Raw genomic sequence first — 19472 nt, 5'->3', positions numbered from 1 at the left:
TCCGACGGGGGAATGGGGGAGAAGAAAGGAAAGAGGATGGAGGGAGAGGATGATGTTGAGGGGAGGTTGAGGGAGTTTGGGAGGAGAGAGCTCGGCGTAAGGTGTGGCAGACAGGCAGGAAGCTCGCGGACGTAATAAATGAAACATGACGGAGGTGGGCGGGTTGACTGGGTGCTGCTGCCGCCGCCGCTGCTGCTGCGCATGTCCCACCCTCTCCCCAAGCAGTGACAGTGAAGCTGGCTATCGGCTGGGGTGCGTTGGCCGAGCTGGGCCCGCTGTCTGTCGCAGCAGCAATCGCAGCGGCAGACACTCGTGCAACAGCTCGACACACCCGTGGACCGCTGTCATGGCTCATGCACTTTGTTGCTGTGGGGAGCTCCAGCTCGGAAAGCAGAGCAATGACTGGTTGGCGAGCCCCAGGGCCCATGGGTTGGCCAAACGATAGTCGGGAACATTGTCCACCTGATCCCTCCCCGCGCGCCTCAGACGCTAAAACATGAACCTGCCTGTTGCAGACTCGCTAACATCGTCCCACCACCTGCCCGCTGCAATTCTGGTAGTGGCGGGCTTACGTTTCAACACTCTCGCCCAGGCTTGGTCGTCTGCGTCATGCCAGGTACCGCCGTACACAACCCCGACGACCTCAGGCACAAGAAACCTGTGCCTGGACCTGGGACCTTTTGCTGCGGTAGATACTCCACTTGGCCGCTGCCTGATAAGCCTATCACGCATTCCGATTCGCCGCCTTTGCAACCCCCAGCCCCCCTCACAGCGCCCTCCCCAAACGAGGAGGATTCCAGGAACCCCCCCAACGACAGCACACAAACGCCGAACCGCGAACTGCCTAGTGACCAGTTGCCATGGACCATCCGACCATGGCAGGCATGTACGAAGTCCCAGGGAATCTAGCGAGCTGTCCGGAGACTTGCCAGCGAAACCATGGAGTATATTGCATGCCGGGGCAAACCCGCAAATCACTGCCCCGCCTAAGCAATCGGCTGGTGTCGCGTGCGGGCTGCGGTGCAGACCAAGCAAGGCCCAAGATTCACACCCAGCTCACTCCAGTTGACGGGCAACCGAGATGGCCTTGGGGATAGCAGACGTGCCATACATCATCAATCTCGGCCATTTCCGTGCAATGAGATCGAAAACACATCAGTATCGCTCATGGTCACGGTACACTGTGGGCTTCTTCGTCTGCATCCTTGCGCAGCCAAAACCTCGTCCGCCCCAACGACTCTAACGCCGACCCCGGCCCAAGTCCAACTGCGTGAGAACCTCTGCGGCCACCCATTCTACGGACCGTCGTTTGGTCCGCTTAAATTCACTTCAGTCAGTACACGCTCATCCTCTGCTCTCTGCTCGTGTCTTGCAGTTGTTGGCGGTCTCCAAAGCTACCTATCCCCCCACCACTCCGGCCCCCCACTACGACCTATAAACATGTCTTTCGCTGCTAGCATGGGCAAGTATAACACCGCTGCAGTATCATTGTCTTGACGTTTCCACATTTTCGACTCGCAAGAACAATAAAAAGGTTCGTAGTACCAAATGCCATAGTGAGCTGGCCAGACTTTGTATTCATCTACCGTGGATGCCGGCCTTTTCCAGCCGTACGCCATCATATGTCTCCTCCATACTCTGCCCTTGGGGCATGCCTCTTGGCCTGGACAAGAAGAAAATAAATAAATCAGACGTGACCATGCCGCAGTCGTTCCCCAACCCCATGTCCTCTCCATCTGTTCCGATGCCCGTATCGTCACAGCCAGCCGACTTGCCCAGAACGCCGGCCTCCCACCCAGCCTGCTCTTGAACAGGCGGTCGAGGCCCCCAAGAACAAAGTCGTAGGCCCTGCCATCCAGCCCAAAGACTTCCGCGGTCGTGTCTCCTCGTTATCGCCGCCGGTTTTGGGCGAAACACTCAAACCCCAAATACGCATTAACTCCGTCCTCAATACTGTACATATATAGCCAGCTCCGTATACTGTGCTTTACAAGCCGATTCGTCTGTGTGCGACGCTACTCCGGCCATCTTTGATAGCGATTAGATTAACAACGGGGTGGCTCGGGTATATCGAACACTGGGACATCTGTGTGAACCACCGCAGTTGTGTGAGTTTCCTACGCCTATGGGGCGCCATCTAGTTGCGGCTGCCAGATTCGGCCCAAACTCGCTCCAAGCCTCCGCAATCATCAGCCGGCTGTGTCGGCGGCCGACATGGAAGGGCTTGACGCCCTGTTCCGCCGGAAGAACTGGAAAGCGTTCATGCGGAATCTGCTAGACTTCTTCTTCACCACCTTGGCGCCTTCCGCTTTGCCAAAAGTCCCTTGCGACATGTGAGCGCCGTTGACCTCGTGGTCCAAAAACGCAGGCTCGGGCTTGGACTCGGCGAAAGGTTTCGGTTCCGAAATCGTGGGCACGCCCGGCAGCTGCTCCGTGGATTCCCTGCTGACAATGCTAGTGCCCTGGGTGCTTGGTGACAGAGGCATCTTGCCGGTAGTGGCACTTGTTGCCTGCGAGGCCCAATCTCCAGTGTATGGCCCTGTCGTGCTTCCGTCCGTTGTCTCGCTACATCGTTGCTTCCCGTTGTGGCCGTGGTGGTTGTCGGGGGAGCTGCTCGCCCTGTCACGGCAGTGGAAAGGGTCGCTCGCTGCAAAGTCTGCCACTGAGTCGAACGACGTCACAATCCCGTTGGCCTCCTTGAAGTCCTCCGGAGTGTCTGATGATTGCGAAGGCGTGTTCACCGAATCCGCCAGCTCCGAAGCAACCTCCTGATTCTCCTGCCGTGACTCGTCCACCAGCGAAGGTGGCGTGGTGATCTCCGCTAGCGGCGTGGTCACCCGCGGGGTTATGGACTCCTTGCTGTTCTCTGGTCCCGAAACAAAACTCATAGTTCGCGGGGAGAATGTTCCATCGCGGAGAAGCCTCTTGCGAACGGGGTCCTCTTTTGCCTGCTCGTCTCGGATGCGCTGCTCGAAGAGACCCTTATTGATCTCGAGCTCATCGACCGTGTACTTCATTGCCGGGAGGATGTCCGCGACACCTTGGAAGAGAGGGATGGCAAACATGTTCATGAAGCTCAGTTGCGCCTTGGAGAGCGACATCGTGTCCTTCTTCGGAGCCGAGAGCAGCGACGATGCGATGTCCAGTTCGCTCTCCATCGAGGCTTGGCGAGAAAACTCGTCCGAAAGAATGTGCATCCACTTCAGAGCGGTTTCATGTTTCCTTGCCTGCGGACCGCAATGTTATTTCCTGCCGATACCAAGGAGATTCGCGTTACTTACCACATTGCTGATGTCTGCGCACTTGATGAGTATGGAGCAAGCCAATGCCTTCTGCTCTTCCAGCATACGCCCGTTCCACCCGTCGATTGAGTTGTTAACGCCCAGCTTCTCCTGGGTGTCCCCAAGCCTCTTCATGTAGTCAAAGTGCAGACCCATGTCGGTAGCAAGAATGGAGCTGATCATTAGGTGCCTCATCTTGGTGTCTTCAAATGCGCTAGGCCAATACCTTCGGAGGATCTGCGAGTAAGCAGCGCAGTGGAACGACTCGAGCACGGAACGGTCGTTGTACAACTGCGCCAAGGGAGCGTTGAGGGTGACTAGGAATCCGTTGTTGACACCAGGATGACCAACGTCATGCCCTATCGCCGTGATCAAGAGCGTCAGGCCCTCAAACGGCTGGAGCAGGCTTGCCATTGGTGACTTCTCGATCGTGTCTCCTTCTGCCAAGGGGTCGACAGGATAGGGCGCGAGGGTGCCGATGCGGACCAAGAAGTGAAAGGTGGCCTGCAAGACGTCGACGACGTGCCGAAAGTTGTGGTAGGGAACAAAGTTGTTGTATGCAGCCCGGCAGGCGACCAAAAATGTAATGAGTTGATCTGAGGAGAGTTATCAGTAACTGCCCGCAAGCGCCCGCGATAAGGGGGCAAGACACTCACCTGTCGGTATTCGCCAACGGTCCAATTCCGGCATAGTCAAAGCATGCTTGAACATGACCATGGCTGCTACAAGGAGCTCGTCGTCCGTGAAGCTGTGCGCGCAAAAGTGCCATTGGCCGACGGCCGCAGCAACCGCAGCTTGGCGATCGGTGGACACGGAGATGCTTACATTGGCGATCCGGTCATCGTCCGAATCAGCGCCAGACCGGCAGATGCCCCTCATCAATCCAGACACCATGGCTTCCCTGAGGTAGGAGAAGGGCTTCTCCTCGTTCACTCCGACCCATGATCGTTTGCGTCCTCGGCGTACCTCGAGCATCTCCTGCTGTTCTCTGGCAGCTTCCTTATGCGCCCGGTAAGCGTGGATCTCCAGACTCGTGATGCACCTCAGATGCAGAGGGCTGATGACGACATCGACAGCGCCGAGGTCGAGACAACGAATGATTAAGCGGCGATCGACTGCAGACGAAGACTTGGGTTTCGCATCGTCGCTAGCCGGCGCGGCGTCCTCAGGGGCCGAAAAGCTGATGATGGGCACCGGGACGATCAGCCTAGACAGGCTGCGGAGATGCGCCTCGGTCATGATCCGCTGCAGCAGTTTGAGGCCGTACACCTCCTCTTCCGGGGTATGAATGTCGATATCGGCAGTGGCTGGGCGAGAATGCGGCGAAGGCGATCTAGACTTTGAGCGGATCTTGGGTAGCCGTTCATCGTGGGGCACGTCAATAAGAACAAGGGTCGGCGTCAGGTCCATCATGGCATCGTCCGAAAGCTGGAAGAGCGTAGAGATGCATGCCGAGCCCGTGGAACACAAGTAGACTGAGGCAGATCATTAGTACGTTATGCTATGGGTATGAATTCGATCCGAGCCTACCTTCTCCAAAGGTTTCCAGCAGCAGCGTGGCGTCTTTCTGAATATCGTCATTCTCCTCCACATCGGTTGCGCTTCCGTTGGATAAATGGGTGTCCTTCGCATCGGGTCGGATAAGCCTGTCCTGGAGAACCTTGCGGTTCACGTAGACGACGTGGCACGTAGCATTGTCCATCATGGCTTTGGGGAGCAACCAGTCTCGCGACCGGAGCGCTCTGGCCACTAGGGCAAGGGAAGTTTATGAGCGTGACGATGCGATTGATCAAGATACAAGTCGATGGGCTTTGCAGCGGAGCAAGTCGAGGACGGCGACCCGGTCCTATCAAGAGTCGTAGCACGGCGGCGCAATGCCCAAGGTGTCCCAGTGGATGCGCAGTCTGCGGCGAGCAGCTCAAAGCCGTACGCTTTACAGTGGAAGGATCGAGGCAATTGGAACGCAAGCGTGGTTGGGGCGTCAGGCAAAACTCTCATCAATGGATTTGTTCCCCCAGGCGCAGGCGATGGAGCGGCAGCGCAGTCGTTTCGACGGTCACCAGAATTGACATCGATCGCGGTCGCACGAAATCGGATTGGCCGAGATCATGGGCGACGTGTGCAAGAACCAATCCAGACGTTGTACTGGAGAGTTGAAGCAATCGGGAGGGGGACGGGTTTGTCGTTTCGCAGTTGCGGGTACCGTCGCGCGGAAAGTTCGTTATGTACTCGAGACGAAGGTGGAGGCTTCGCTATGCTGGGTGCTGTTGACAGGCGACCGAGTCGACTTGTTAGTCTTGCATGAAAGAGGGAGAGGGGAGAGGACGAGTAGATGCAAAAACTCGACGACAGAGAAGCGGAGCACAAGAGGAAGTCGACGACAAATGGACGTGATATCATGGAGGCAGACTACGTACAACAGGGCTGGGACGAACCGGGCGTGAGGTGGGAAGAAGGGAAAGAGGGCAACTGGGCGTAACTTGGACGGGGAGGATTGGAGTTTGGGTACTGCAGGGTCGCAGGAGGAGTACAATGGCCGGGTCGAGTACGAAATTGTTAAGCAAGGGGGGGGGTGGGTGCGAGAGTGTGAAAGACGGGAGAGACAGACTCTGCGCTGCCGCTGCAAGAGAGAGCGAGAGAGAGAGAGTGTGTGTGTGTGTGCTATGTGCGTGTGTTGCTGCGTGGGTGTGAGTGGTGTGCGTATGTGCAAGCACCACGACTGGGAATGTGTGGTGTGCATGCGTGTGGGTGGGGTGGGTAGGCGGGCAGGCTGCAGAGGACTTGGAAAGGCTAGGTACGCAGCTCTACGCAGCGCAGAGCTGCAAAGAGCGAGGGCGGCGACGGCAACGGCGAAGTACCGCAGCAAGGTACCACGGTACGGCGTCTTGGACGGGGCACCTCCACTAGCACCAGACCAAGCTTCCTTGCCTTTCAGGCTTAGAGGCCTTCCTTGTGCGGGTGGGCTCGCCTCGCCTTCCACCTCCCGTTCGTGTAGTACTCACACTCCACCACACACGCCTTCAAGTACTCGGTCCCAACAAAGCAAGGCAGGAGCAGAACAGGAATCAACACGGAAGGCTCGTCGAGACAGGGAAGAGAGACCAGAGGAGCGCGACTAATTCCGCGAGACAACGAACGACGACCACTTACTGAAAAGTGCAGACTCTTTCGAAATGCTTTTTTCCCCCTTCCCGCTCGCCCTTCCCGGTGGCGACTCTGAGTTCGAGCGAATGAGTAAGTGAGAGGGGGGCGACAGGGTGTGATGTGATGCCGGCGTCCTGTTGCTTATTCGTGATACCCATACGTCGTCGGACGGGGGAAGAGAGACGAGAGGATGTAAGGCGACGAGGACGTCGAAGAGAAGAGAGAATGGGACAAGAGGAATGGGCGAGAAATTGGCGAATGCGGATGAGATTGGCAGAGGAGAAGGACAAGGACGAAGGTGGTGGTCAGTCGAGGTAAAGATCCAATGACAGTGGCGGGGTGTCAAGCTGTGGTGTGTAGCGCCTAGCGGATATCCCGATCTGGAAAAGTTACCTCGCGCAAGGCGAGAAAGGGCCAAGTCTGGTCGCGTAGCGTACGTGTGTTCCAGACGGTCAAGGTTTTACTGGCGCATGTTGTGGAAGAATGGATGGATGCAGAGGGATGAGACCGAAGACGACGACCCAGAGTTGGTAAGGCGGGCCAGTGGCAGGTCCTCGTCAAAGAAACAGCCCAGACAACCCAGACACAACAGAGAGTAAGCCGTCCTCCAGTCACAAACTCGGAGGGCCAGAGGCAGAGACAGAGACTGAAAGCCCAGGTATTGCGCTGCTCCGTGCTGTGTGTTAAGGAGATGCAGATGCGGTGCAGTCCAGTTTGGCCTCGAGACGGAACTGCTCAGCACGACTGCAACGCTACGTGGGGCAAGGCAAGACAAGCCAGGACAGGACAGGGCGAGGCACCATGGGCTTCAGGCCACGGAGCCTTGGACGGGAAACTTTGTGACTATCGCTCTGTCTCTCTTATTCTCTCGTTTGATTTCCACATCACATGTACCCACAACAGATGGCCGCAAGCTGAGAGCCGTGGGAAACAACAAGCATATGCCGGGACGGAGAGCTTGTGATCCGGTGCTTTGGAGAAGAATACTGGCACGCAAATGCACGATGTCCCGGCGTGGCAACCAAAGCCGTCTCGAGGCTCGAGGAGCACCCGATACCGCGACGGGTGCGGACATGAGGCACGCAACCAAACGGACAAGGAGCGACGGATTCGACCGGATGGTGCTGGCGCGCCACCGCTGGCAGCTGCAACGATTGTCAGTGAACGGGCACAGGCAGTGTAGGTATGTGCGCAGGGCAAGGCCGTGGACTTCAGTTCGAAGTCCCCAGAGCGGATACCTGGACGCTACACGGCACCCATAGGAGAGGCACACTAGGTAGGTAGGTAGGTTCGGTGGGTCGGGAGCGAGAGAGAAAGAGAGAGAGAGGGAAAGGGAGAGACGCGGAAAGCCCAGGTCGGAATCAGAAATGCCACATTCGAATTCAGACAAGCCTGAGCCCCAGCGGGCAAGGGATGATCACGGAGAGGGGAAAGCGCCAATCGAGCCTGCCAAAGATACTTGTACCTGGTACCTCGTCCCACCTGCCACGCTGTCTTCACCCTGTGCATCCGTACCATAGTACCTGATGTGCTCTCGACTCGACAGAGTAAGAATTTCGAAAAACACTCCGTAACCAGCCGTGGCTTGGTCGAGACAGGATGCAATCGACGAGCGTCGCTGGATGACTAGCCGACAAGCTGCTGGAGTGTACGCACGCACTATAGTGCCTATGTACGTAGGCAGTTGCTTATCTATCTGTTCGTGCGAGAAGGAGGCAGGGGGGCCGGCACAACGGGGGCCGGCACAACGGGGGGCCGGTGGGAGAGGGCAAGAAGGAAGGGGAAGGGCCTTGCACCCGGTTTTCTGGCTGCCTTCTCGAACATCGATCGAAAGTATGGAAGCCTTCGAGGGGACCACTATGGAGACTTTTGGAGGGGGCGCGCCAGGGGGGGTTGACACTGGAACCGCTGGAAACAGGGTTTGCAGGGTACAAGCACGTCAAAGGCAAGGACAGGGGCTAGGATCCAATGACGGTGACTGCGACTGCCCGGGGCCAAGCACCGAAGAGGAGAAGGAAAGGGCAGGCCGAGCGATTGTGTGAGTCCAGAGAAGCACACTAGAAACACTGCGAAGGGCACATCCCGGGAGGGAGAGCGGTTGCACAGTGGCACCTCGGCACCCACCTTCCCACCCGCCGCCGTCTCTGAGTGGCTCGCGCGGCCTGCTGGGTGACTCCTAGTGGCTGCTACCCTGTCACGTGCCCGGGTCCCCGTACGGGTTCCCCAGCGAGGGCAGGCGCCAGCGAGGGCAAACCAAACACAGCTGCGTCTTTTACGGACCACCACCACCGCCGTTGGCGGGACGGAGAGTAGGTATACGTTTTCGCTCCCGGGTCTGCGTGCCTGCCCCAGTTGAGTGAGGCACGACGGCAAGAGCCAACGCATGTACGTAGCCGACTGCTGGGAATGCGCGGCAATGAGACAGTTCTTCTTCCACCTTCTTCGATGGTACGTTATCCCGGGCAAAGAAATGGCTTGTTGTTTTTGCTTCATCTTCGTCTTCATTTTTTGTTGGAGACCAAGAACGCTGACGAGGCCTGGATGCTCCCTCCAAAATGGAGTCCCCCTGTTCCAAGACTCCCACGGTATCGGAGGAGGGGACCTCATCTTACTAACGGATTCTATGGGGACGCTTTACCAAAGGCTCGCAATCGACACGAACGCAGTCTGTTTGCCCGAGGAACAAACGGACACCCCCCCCCATGCTCCAACCCACCAGCTCGGTAAAGTATCCTCTGCCTCGTCGATATCTGATCTTTTTTACCTCATCAACTCTCCATGCCATCCTCATTACTACCCACCGGAACCGTCCAACCGTTCAAACACAACCGCATTCCAGTCCACCCATCCAGACGTGTCAGTCAGCAACCAGCAACTAGCAGGTCTTCCGTCTTTGGTCGCCGCCAGTCCCCAAGCCCCGCGAGCTGGTTCTCTATGTAGGCCTGCCGTCCTCATCTCATGTTGCAGTCATCAGTCGCGCTGCATGCGTTCGCCTTGCCGCACTTACGTTTCACTCCCGCCCATCTGCTCTACCGGGTCACAAACACAGATTGCCTTGCATCGACCCATTCCCACCTATCGTCCCTGTGCTACTTGCGCGTTTCCCAATCACGGTTGCTCTACTACGTAGCGTTCGGAGTTTCGCATCACGCGGTGGACAAGCAAGTAGGAAAACAGCGTCTTGAGAGACCTCGACTCGCGTTGCCGATGCTCGCCTCCCACAGGCACCAAACTGCGGCTGGGATCGGCCTGCCACGCAACGAATCCACATTGCGTCCACCTTTTCTCACCATGGCATCATGGCAAACATGGCTCTTCTGTTGCCCTGGTCGCAGATTGCTATCCACTTTTCGTAGTATCGCCGATGATCCCGGATCCATTTCTTCTTCGTGTCTTCCAGAAGCAATGGGGAGGCGGAGAAGGGGCAAAGACAGATGCCTCGCTACGGGCATCATCGTCGCCTTTCGTGATCCCTCGGTGGAAAACGTCCCTGATCTGCTCCACACGCCTTGATTAATTGCCTGCCACATGCTTGGTTCTGCCCTGTTCTGCCCTGGTACCCCTTGGTTCGGCTGACCGTAATACGACGCGGAACACCGCACACCACGACGAACTCGCGCCCCTGTCGGGCACATACGCACTATCGGCTGGTCTCTGATTCCCCTCACCAAGTACGCTCAAAACCGCCACCATCTGCTTCGGCCGTTGCGACATTCATCGCATCTGTCATGCCTACACATCACGGCATCGAACACGATGCGAAGGCGTACAGGTCGTTCATCAGACGGCAAGGAATCCCGGCGCTACCCTGCCCGTCCGCAGGCCAAGAGCTGCGACGACACGGGCGTCCCCTCACGCTACACACTAGCCTAGAGCTGCACACCCGCAACCAACTACAGGCCTTCTCCCTCTGCCTCAGAGGCTGGACACCATCTGGGTCTCGACGTTCCCACAAACACGCATCAAGAAAGCGCTCGTCCCTGGAAATCTGGACAATGGCCGACCCTAGGTGGTTTACTCTTTTTGAGGGTAGCGGTTGACCAACCAAAAGCGAGACTAAACACTCTTAGTCACAATCAATCTTTGTGGGAACCGCCGCCAACTCTCGACTTCGCGGTATGCCCCCAATGGAACCGCATCTGGCCGGAGATGGGCATTTCGCGAAAAGGTGGCAGGGTTTTAGGATCCTCGAGACTTTCCACTGTCCACATAGCCGTTGACGCTCCTCACACTGCGACACCGACAGAGGACCGACATATACCGACCGCCCTTGACACCGACGTCTAAATCTTATTCGTGGTCCAGGGCTGTCAAGAAACACTTTGCTTCATGTGGGCAAGACCCTACCACTCTACACCCGGCTCCCTACGTCACATTGCGCTCTTGGTCCCGCCACTGCGACGCACAAGACGAGATCGACCCAGTTGGCATTTACCCGATCCTTCTGACGAAAGTTAAGAAAAACCTTCGTCTGTTTGCGACAAGAATGACAAACATCAAAGAGCCTCTCGGATGAAAACGATAATTCGATTCGCGACCCTTCTTCAGCACTCGACAATCAGTACCATTCTGACCAACACACTCCTGCCGCGCTCGGCGAGTCTCACTCTTTGGCTCGTTATCCCATACCTGTCTATCTCGTCGACCTTCCTCATCGAGGCGTCGTCTTCCTCTCGTCTAGCGTATCCTCCGGTCGGCAACTGGGCCCGCTCTAGATCTTGCACCGTAGACTGCTTGTATCTTTTGACAATGATCCATGCCATGGCCTCCTCCTCCGCGGCTGGCCCTCCAACAAGTGATTCGAGGGCATCCGGCGGCTGAGTGCAGTTGAGCCAGCCAACAAGTGACCAATGTGGTTTTGTGACCAGCTCTAACACCATCTCATGTGTGTTTCTCAACAAGCTCAGATTCTACCGTCTGGGCGAAACCCATCTTCGTTTGGTTGTCCGGTCGCAAATGGAGGTCACCACTGCCATTTTCGTTGCATCTACTGCAATGCCTCCAGGGTTCATCTCAGCTCTCGCCCACTCGCCAATGGCATCGCGTGTAGCCCACGGCGATAAACGACAACCAGCCCCCCTCCAGCCCATTACCGATGTGGTTGGCGGAGAAGTGCGTAGGCTTGAACTTGTTCCATTGATCCCCTTGCGGCGACGACATTGTCCTGCAAGGGCAGCAAATCGACCACACGGCTGTGGTCTGTTCACTGAACCCATAGTGTGCTCATGTCTGCACCAATCTCTTGCAGGTGAGGTTTTTAGGGTTCTTTCCCTAACTCTGACACCAAGTTTGCCGTATCCGTCTCGCCCTACGTGCGCAGCCGGGCCACGGAGTCATGCGACCTCAAAATCCGTGACTGTCTGACTTGGCAATTCAGGACTTGACACGCCCCGTTTCCCCGCTTCCTGAGATTCCCGGCCGCAACTCAAGGTCCGCGACTTGATCGGCTTCATCACCACGCCCGCAGTTCTGCGCCCGCGCCTTCCGAGGAACTCTTCTGCCGGCACAAATGCCGCCGTCCGCATTCCTCCTCTCCCACACCGTCGATCACCTGCACCGGACGAGAGTGTGCAACCGAGCCAAGAAGCCTTGGTTGCCCCAACCACAATGTTTGATAAAACTCCCATCTTGTTTGCAACCTGCATATCGGCCATAGAGCGGTATCCCGGCCAGCGCCTCACCACAACGTCGGTGTTTGGACGACTCGTCGCCGCCAAATTACTCATTCTATCTACGCTCTTATCTACTGACTGGTGGATCTCAATCACGCTTGCCTACTGCTATCCAGTCATGACAGCCTCTCAACTCGAAGTCAGTTTTCAGCATCAGACCGCTCTACGTCCTCACTGGACGTTGCTTCGGCGCAGTGCGCCAACCTGAGACACATGCACCGTGTCCCCGCACAACGATCACCTCTTATTACTGCCCGTTATTGGAGGATGCAGATATCGCCATTGCCCATGCTATACCCCAAATGAATTCTCCATCCGTGGTTTCCCCCGACGTCCATGATGTCGTTATCTCTCTTTGGTGTCCACGGCTGGCCACGTGCCCTTCCGAGGGACTTCTCAGATGGGCAAGTTGTCCGGCTGGACATGCGCGTTCAGCTCGCTCTGCGGAGATAAGGGTCTCGGCACGATTGGGTCCCGCGACGCAGTTGTGATGTTAGCGACCCCGACAAAGTAACCTTATCTAGCAGGCAAGCAATAGGGGGTTGGAGGATGCGAATGGCATGGGGGAATCCCAGACCGCTGAGTTGAGGCCCATGGTGGTTCGCTGCCCACGGTTCGTTTCAGCCCTGTCGATCCGTCCAAAAATCCTCTGTCCCTCCGGGGTCCCCGAAGCCCTTCATCCCTCCTTGAGTTTTTCTGGAATCATCAGCGTCCGACTTTATGCTCGCCATTAGATGTCGGACGAGGGAGGGAAAGGGTTCTTTCGACAAGACGTCGAGAAGTCTTCTAGCCGTTAAACCACATCCTATTAACCCTGAGGGAAAAGGCGCAGAAGCAAAGAAGCAAATCTGTTTGCTCGTATCTTGGTGCACGCAATGTGACAAGCGTCCGTGCTCGGTCCAAGCGGCCTTTCCTCAGCACTTAATCAGAAACTCTCCTACAGATCGCTTCCACTATGGATGGCACAACTGATTAAACGTCTCATGCTCTCACCCTTGGGGTTGTTGTTGTTGTTGTTGTTGTTTTTTTCGTTGTTGTTTTTTTGGTCCATTTCTGCGTGTCTTGGCCGCCGTGATCACAACGAGCGTGGTTTTAAATCACCGTTCCTTCTCTTTTCCTTCTTCTTTATTATGTATATTTGTTTTTAGACGGGAGGAGAGACACGGGCCGAATGTTCCCTACTGTTTCTTTTTCCTAAAGTCGCAACTCTTGACCCTCGCCTGCAGCGGCCTGTAGCGCGTGCGGAAGAAGGTAGAGGCCGCGTCTCACATCCCACGGCAACCTTCTGACGGCCCGGGGAACGCTTCAGCCGCGACAGGAGTTTTGTAAAGACGGCAAGACAGAGGCTGACGGTAGCAATGGGCGCCTGATAAGTTTCGGGATGCCTTCGTTTGAGACGAAGTTCGGTACGGGTTCCGGGAGGGGCGACCCCGGGCTCTGGGCCGCCCCACGTCTCCCATCCTCATGGCTATCATACCTGGGTCGAGCAAGCGAGTGTCGGGTAGGGCAGCCCAGACGTTGGCCGCTCGCCCGGCAGGGCTCTTGGATACCAGGCGCAGTCCGGCGGACGCTAGGGCTGGTTGTATAAGGTGGGAAGATCTCGGGGGCGCGGACCGGCTTGGGGGCATTAGCCAGCATAAGGACCGTGGACTCATGCGGGCTCTGATCGTTGGTGTTGTTGGCTGGCGAGTGGGTTTGGTCCAGGACGGTGTGGGCATTGAGCGGTGATCAGTGCTCGCGGGCTAGAAGCACTCGTGAGACACGGTTTTGTCTACAAGTAGAACCCCGCTCGCGTTGGCTCTTCTCTACGCCAGACGCGGGCTGGTTTCTGGCATATGAGCTTGGGAGGTTGGCGGTTACTGGAGTAGAATGTCCTGCGAGACTGCAAGCGTGGGCGCGGGAACGGTAGAGGACCATGCTGGGACGGGCTTGACCATCGCGGGCACGGGGCGTTTCTTACTGATGAGGTCGAGGGACCGCTCATGCTGCGGCTCCGCTCCGCGCTTAATCTGGACTGTGATGGTGGGGGTCGATTCGATGCTGCGCCTATTTGATGGCGAGGACAAGCATCGTCGCAGTGCCTCGAGTTGATTGAAAGTCTACGAGGACGTCAGTGACGCTGAGACGTTGACCTTGGCGGGCTGTGATGGTATTCCGGGCTATCGGGTGCGGGGGTACTAGCATCCTCTCCACGGTAACGAAGCTACGAAGGCATGGCTAAGAGTGTCATACCACCACGGCAACACAGGATAATCCTGGGAGTTGAAGGGCACCACGACCTCAAGGTCTTCGGGGCTGGGCAGCCTTGTTGAGTCGATGTCGCGAGGCGGCGGCCGGCGTGCCTCCTGAGGGGCCTCGGAGGGTGTAGTGAGCATCATCCGCCCCAGGACGGCGATCTGTCTGGTCGTCGCCCTTGGCCCCGGGTGTGTTCCAGGCTGGTACTTGTTGGAGATACGATGGCTGGCGACATCCCTCCGTAGATGTTGAATATGATGGAAGCTTGCCGTGCTTGCTTGGCGTGTTGGACGTACGCACGGCGTAGCCGCTGATCGACCGCTCCATTTCTCCCCATGCGCCATTGTTTATATGTAGTCCAATTGAACTGTAACATCCTCGGACCGGCGTGGAGTTTGTACGGGTTCAAGGCTTGGTGACTCTGACTCCATGTTGTATAAGTGCCACAACGACTTGGGGCATGTAAGTGAGTCAATGTCCGTTTGCCGGCTATGGCAGAGAAGGCAAGGCCGGACCAGCACACGATGTCACTCTCTGGCATTCAAGAGACCCATGGGTTGGCTCAGGTGCTTTAGCTGCGAGACGTGTGACGGTAACCTCGCCGGTCATGAGAGCCGTTCTGGAAACCTGTCTGGGTCTCCGTTGGATGCCGAATGGATAGCAGCGCTCACAGCCCAGATCAAGCCTCCTCATGCTCAACAGGGGGCACGAGGATGGCAGTGTATACTTGTCCAACCTTAGTGTTTCGTCTTCCTAACGCCCCAAAATCTGCGTGGGGGGTGAAAGATGGTGTATGTTGTATTGCGGAGAGTTTCTCACAAGCCTTCTAATATATGGGCATATTGTAGATAGCTTGTTGCCTGCGGAAACAGAAATAGAGTTACACAGTTTGGAGAAGACTCTTGATATGCAATGTGGCCGTGCTTGTCAGGGCATGTCCGTTCCCCGAGGCTTGGTCCGTTGTTGTTCTCTACGAGGCAGATGTTTGCCTAGTGGCATTCTTCCTCCGTTGAAGTGACCACGGAATAATCGAGTAACTGAAGGCATTCGACAAACAAGTGCTTTCCGCGCCGACAGACTGTTTCTCGCTGTTTAGCTTCAAAGCTTCGACTTGTGTTGCTCCCGGTCTCGGGCCACTGGACGGAGGAGCCAGAGTGCGGTTGAAGTAGATGGGTTGGATGTAACGGCCCAAGGAGGATTCCAAATTGCCGCAACCTTTTCGTCCAACGAGCGGTTCTGGTCAGCTCTTCCCACCCACTAGGCCAAGTCCTTTGCTTGAGGTACAAAACACCGCCTGCTTGGACGACTGGTCTCCATGGGCACAAGTCTTGGCTTCACCGAGTCCGCACGAATGGAGACGCTTGGTCGGCGTGGCCTTTATCTCTGTCTTGTAGCAATCTTCGTCTTTGTCGGTACTTATGCGGATAAACCCAGACGAACACCCTCACTGGTTCCTGCCTACCAAGTGTTCGAAGTATATTTGTTGATTGGACAAATGGAAGGAAACAAGGCGTGCCGGAATCCCCCCTGCCTCCCTTACACTCCTGCATGACCTAGTACTAGGGAGATGGAAAGGAAGCAGGGCGACAGTCACGAAACCAGCATCAAGTCCACCAGAATAGACTGCCAACAGTCTAAAGTGATAGTTCCTCCGGCTACCCATGTGTCTCCGGTAAGCCTCTCTGGTCAAGGGACTAAGGATAGCCAATGCCACACGCCGGGAAATTGCATCGGTTTAGTAGAGTTGTTAGATGGAACCTGGAGCCTTCTCTATACCGGAACAGACATGCGAAACACACCTCCAGACGGCACATGAGTAACGTCGTTCTTCGAAACTCTGCAGCTCTGCGAGATAAGTGCGACGCTATCTGCGAGCCTAGTCGTGACAGCTGCTGGTTGGTCGGCTGGGCCCCGGCCAGAGCCTCCGGCTTCCAGGGCCGACGATGCCCTCTTGTACAAACTGCTCGATGCCGTTGGCTTGACTGCCATCCCTCAACACCCTTTATCACGCTTGAATTCCACTCCTGGACTCTGGAAATCGAGACCAGACAGTGTACATCCGACTCGGGCCGTAGATGGAACCAAACACCTCCATTATTCGAGCCTCTAGAGCCGCGCACCAAGACAAAGATGCAAGAAGCCAAAGTCCCACCGAGGTCTTGCACACAAGAAGAACGATTGACCCTTCGCCCACGCGTGTATAGCCCGCCTCACTCCCACGTGCCCTTGAGCCGATGGAAGCAGCCCTGAGAGCAGCCCAGGGGTTTCTTACCCAGCAGCCTCCAGACCACAGGCAAACGACCTCGCCGGACCCCAGACCATCTCTTACCTAGAGCATCGCCACCGAGTCACTCCCCTTTCCACTACGTCCCCAAAAACATGTGCGTTTCCCCGTAGGTGAGAAATGCACGACCCACGACGCAAGTCTCCAGTAGAAATCGCTCGGCAGCCGAGGAAACCCCTCGCGCAACCACCAGAGACGTCCAAGACAGGATGGAAAGACAGAGCTTGCCTTGAAAGGCCCCAGGACCGAAAACCCCATGCTCGCCCCAGTCGCCGCAGCCAACCCCCCCTCCCCCCCCCCCCCTGTCCAACGGAGTCTCCTCCCCAGGCGACCTTAGTCACGGGCCAATTCACGACACCTTGCCGAGTCCACCTCACCAAGAGCAACCTGCACGCATTGAAAAGGCGCCGGTCAGAGAGGGGGACGGTACTGTGCCGTTCCAGACACGAACGCGTCTTGCATCTCTGCTTGAAGGACAACATCGGCAGCAATGCAGTAGCAGTGTCCAGCCACATGCTCACAAAAGACAAAGGGGCAAACCAAAGCCTCACATCCCGTCACAAGGCACCACGCAGCAGCTGGGTACGAATCCGGCTATATTCCCTCTATAGCGAGCCGTAATACTCAAAGGTCATACACACATGCCTCATGCATCCGAGACTCCGACAAAATGAAAGCGAGGCCCGAGGCCGGCCTCGCATATGCCAGGGCATGAGGGGGCTCTATCTCTATTTACGCCTCATTTGTATCCTCTTGCTTTTTTTGTGTAATGCCTCCCCCTCCTGATCCCCATCTTCATGAACCCCATGAGCAGAAAAGTCGTGCTCGTGTCTTGATATGCGCCTGGGCTTTTATTCGTTCCCTTGCGACGCCAAAGCGGGCAAACATCCCCCCCGTTCTTTCACAAAAATACGCAGTATCCTATGGTTCGAAGGCCCAGCACCTAGAACGCCTAAGGCCGAGTGCGGGTGGATTGTTGCTGCTCGACCTCGTCGTCAAGGTGGATCTCAGCCGCCTCCGTAGAGGCGGCATCGGCGTCAGCGGCCGGGACAGAGATGACCTGGGTCTTGTTCTGACGGTCCCAGGCGGCGTTCTGAATCTCCGAGAGGCCGACCTGGGCGCCAAAGTCGGGTGGCGGCGGGGCCTCCTCCTGGGCAGTCTCGTAGTCTCCCATGGTCTCGTCGAACTGAATGTCCGTGTCGTTGCCAACCTCGCGATCATCCGACGAGTCGGGCTGGGCGTCGTCGCTGCCGTAGCCCTCCATGCCGAGGGAGTTGTTGGTTCCGTCCGCGGACTCCAGCGAGTTCCAGTTCCATGGCTGCGCGGCCTGGAATCCGTTTGCGCCGCTGGTGAAGTCCGTCATGCCAATGCCCTCATCCTCGATGCTGTTTTGGATGTTGTCGCTGCCAACGTTGGTGCTGGAGCTGCCTTCGTAGGGCGGCAGTTCATCATCGCCACCGCGGTTGGTCGTTGACATTGTGCTACTAGCCAAACCACGATTTCCGCGCGGGTGAGTTGCTTCGGCTCCGATCCCAAGTCTCGACGATCCAGTTAGGGAGGAGCCCCCGACGAGACGCTGATCTTCCCCCGAGTCGGTGTCATCCTCCTCGTCGTCTTCGCCAGCCTTGTCGAACTTTTCAAAGATTTGCTTGAAGCGGGGACCACCCAGGGGGCCCTCGGAACGACGGCGGTAGAAGAGCAGGTAGGCAGCTCTAGTGACGACGCTCTCTGGCGAAGTCTTGCTGACCGACGTATCTGCGACAGGTTAGCACGTTGTCGTCTCGTGTCGTGGATGTCCACTCACCATTATAGTTGTACCACTGGCCATCAACAAAGTTGCGTCCATAGGCAGTGTAGTGACCGCCGCCGAGGCCACCAAAGTGGTCGTCCACCGCGATGAGGTCGTAAATCTCTTCCTTGCCCGTCTCCTGGCAGAGCACACGCTTGTGCAGGTCGAGACCCTCGATGGGGAAGTCGACAAGGACGTCCAGCTTGTCACGGCGCCAGCCAGCGCTGCTGAAGCGCTTCAGATGAACGACGAGGATGTCGGGCGTCTTCCAGAGGTCAAACTTCTTGCTGGCACGACGGTGCTCCTTGCAGCGTGGGCAGTACCACATGTCCTGCTCGGAGAGGACCTCGGCCTTCTCGAACTCGTCCAGGCATTCCTCGAGGGTGATGCCCTGCTTCTTGCGCGCCAGACGCGACTTGCGCTTCTGCTCCAAGGCGGGGTCTCTGAGCTTCTCCACGTCGCCAAACGTCTTCTGGCCACGGTTGTCCTCCGCATCGCGCGACTCCTTGCCGAAAACCAAGTCCCAGGTCTCCTCGCTCCAGTCGACGACGATGCCCTCGCCGAGGCGAACAAGCGGGCCGCCGCGAACGTTGTCCAAGGGCGACGGCTGAGGCTCGACGTCGACAACCTGGAAGGACTGCTCCTTGCTCGAGCGCATGTCCTTGTTGCGACGCTTGCCGCCCTTCTTGCCGTACGTCTTGTTGCCCTTGTTGAACTTGCGGCGGGCGCCGCCAACTTTGTGGTTGCCTCTGCCCCGGGTAGGCTGGGTCTTGTTAGTTCCGCCCTCACATCTTGCTTTGCCTGCACATACCTTGATCACTCGGACGGGCTCATCCTCCTCCGACTCGTCTGCCATGCGGGTCTGCTCCTCAACGGACTGCGGAGATTGCTCTTCGCTGACGCTGTCACGCTCGCTGTCCGCACTGTTGGTGGAGTCAGGGCTGTTAGAGTCCTGCTCGGTCTCCGGGGCACGGGATGACAGAGGGCGGAAGGTCTTGTTGTCGTCCACCGAGTGCCAGCCGGTTGGCAGACCCGAATCGGTCGTCTCGGCAAAGTAGCCGAGTTCA

General features: G+C 57.1%; 4 protein-coding genes across 4 annotated transcripts; 1 reads left to right on the top strand and 3 right to left on the bottom strand.

The window, feature by feature from the left end:
- Positions 1-2189: 2189 nt before the first annotated feature.
- On the bottom strand, positions 2190-4983 carry ColSpa_03859 (3',5'-cyclic-nucleotide phosphodiesterase regA; the record flags this gene model as incomplete). The annotated part of the gene is made up of 4 exons (XM_049270071.1): positions 2190-3227; positions 3282-3877; positions 3938-4756; positions 4812-4983. 4 exons carry the CDS (start codon positions 4981-4983, stop codon positions 2190-2192), a joined length of 2625 nt encoding a protein of 874 aa, XP_049126028.1.
- A 5986-nt stretch (positions 4984-10969) lies between these two features.
- Positions 10970-11305, bottom strand: ColSpa_03858 (uncharacterized protein; the record flags this gene model as incomplete). The annotated part of the gene is made up of 1 exon (XM_049270070.1): positions 10970-11305. One exon carries the CDS (start codon positions 11303-11305, stop codon positions 10970-10972), a length of 336 nt encoding a protein of 111 aa, XP_049126027.1.
- A 2648-nt stretch (positions 11306-13953) lies between these two features.
- On the bottom strand, positions 13954-14676 carry ColSpa_03857 (uncharacterized protein; the record flags this gene model as incomplete). The annotated part of the gene is made up of 2 exons (XM_049270069.1): positions 13954-14143; positions 14330-14676. The coding sequence occupies 2 exons, from the start codon at positions 14674-14676 to the stop codon at positions 13954-13956; spliced, it is 537 nt and encodes a 178-aa protein (XP_049126026.1).
- Positions 14677-17385: 2709 nt separating this feature from the next.
- ColSpa_03856 (uncharacterized protein) lies at positions 17386-19384 on the top strand (the record flags this gene model as incomplete). The annotated part of the gene is made up of 4 exons (XM_049270068.1): positions 17386-18078; positions 18172-18318; positions 18386-18520; positions 18815-19384. 4 exons carry the CDS (start codon positions 17386-17388, stop codon positions 19382-19384), a joined length of 1545 nt encoding a protein of 514 aa, XP_049126025.1.
- Positions 19385-19472: the final 88 nt, after the last annotated feature.

This window comes from Colletotrichum spaethianum (assembly GCF_022836535.1).
Source record: "Colletotrichum spaethianum MAFF 239500 DNA, contig08, whole genome shotgun sequence".
Lineage (NCBI taxonomy): Eukaryota > Fungi > Ascomycota > Sordariomycetes > Glomerellales > Glomerellaceae > Colletotrichum > Colletotrichum spaethianum.
Note: the sequence above shows the minus strand (reverse complement) of the source record. Positions and strands in the feature narration are given on the sequence as shown.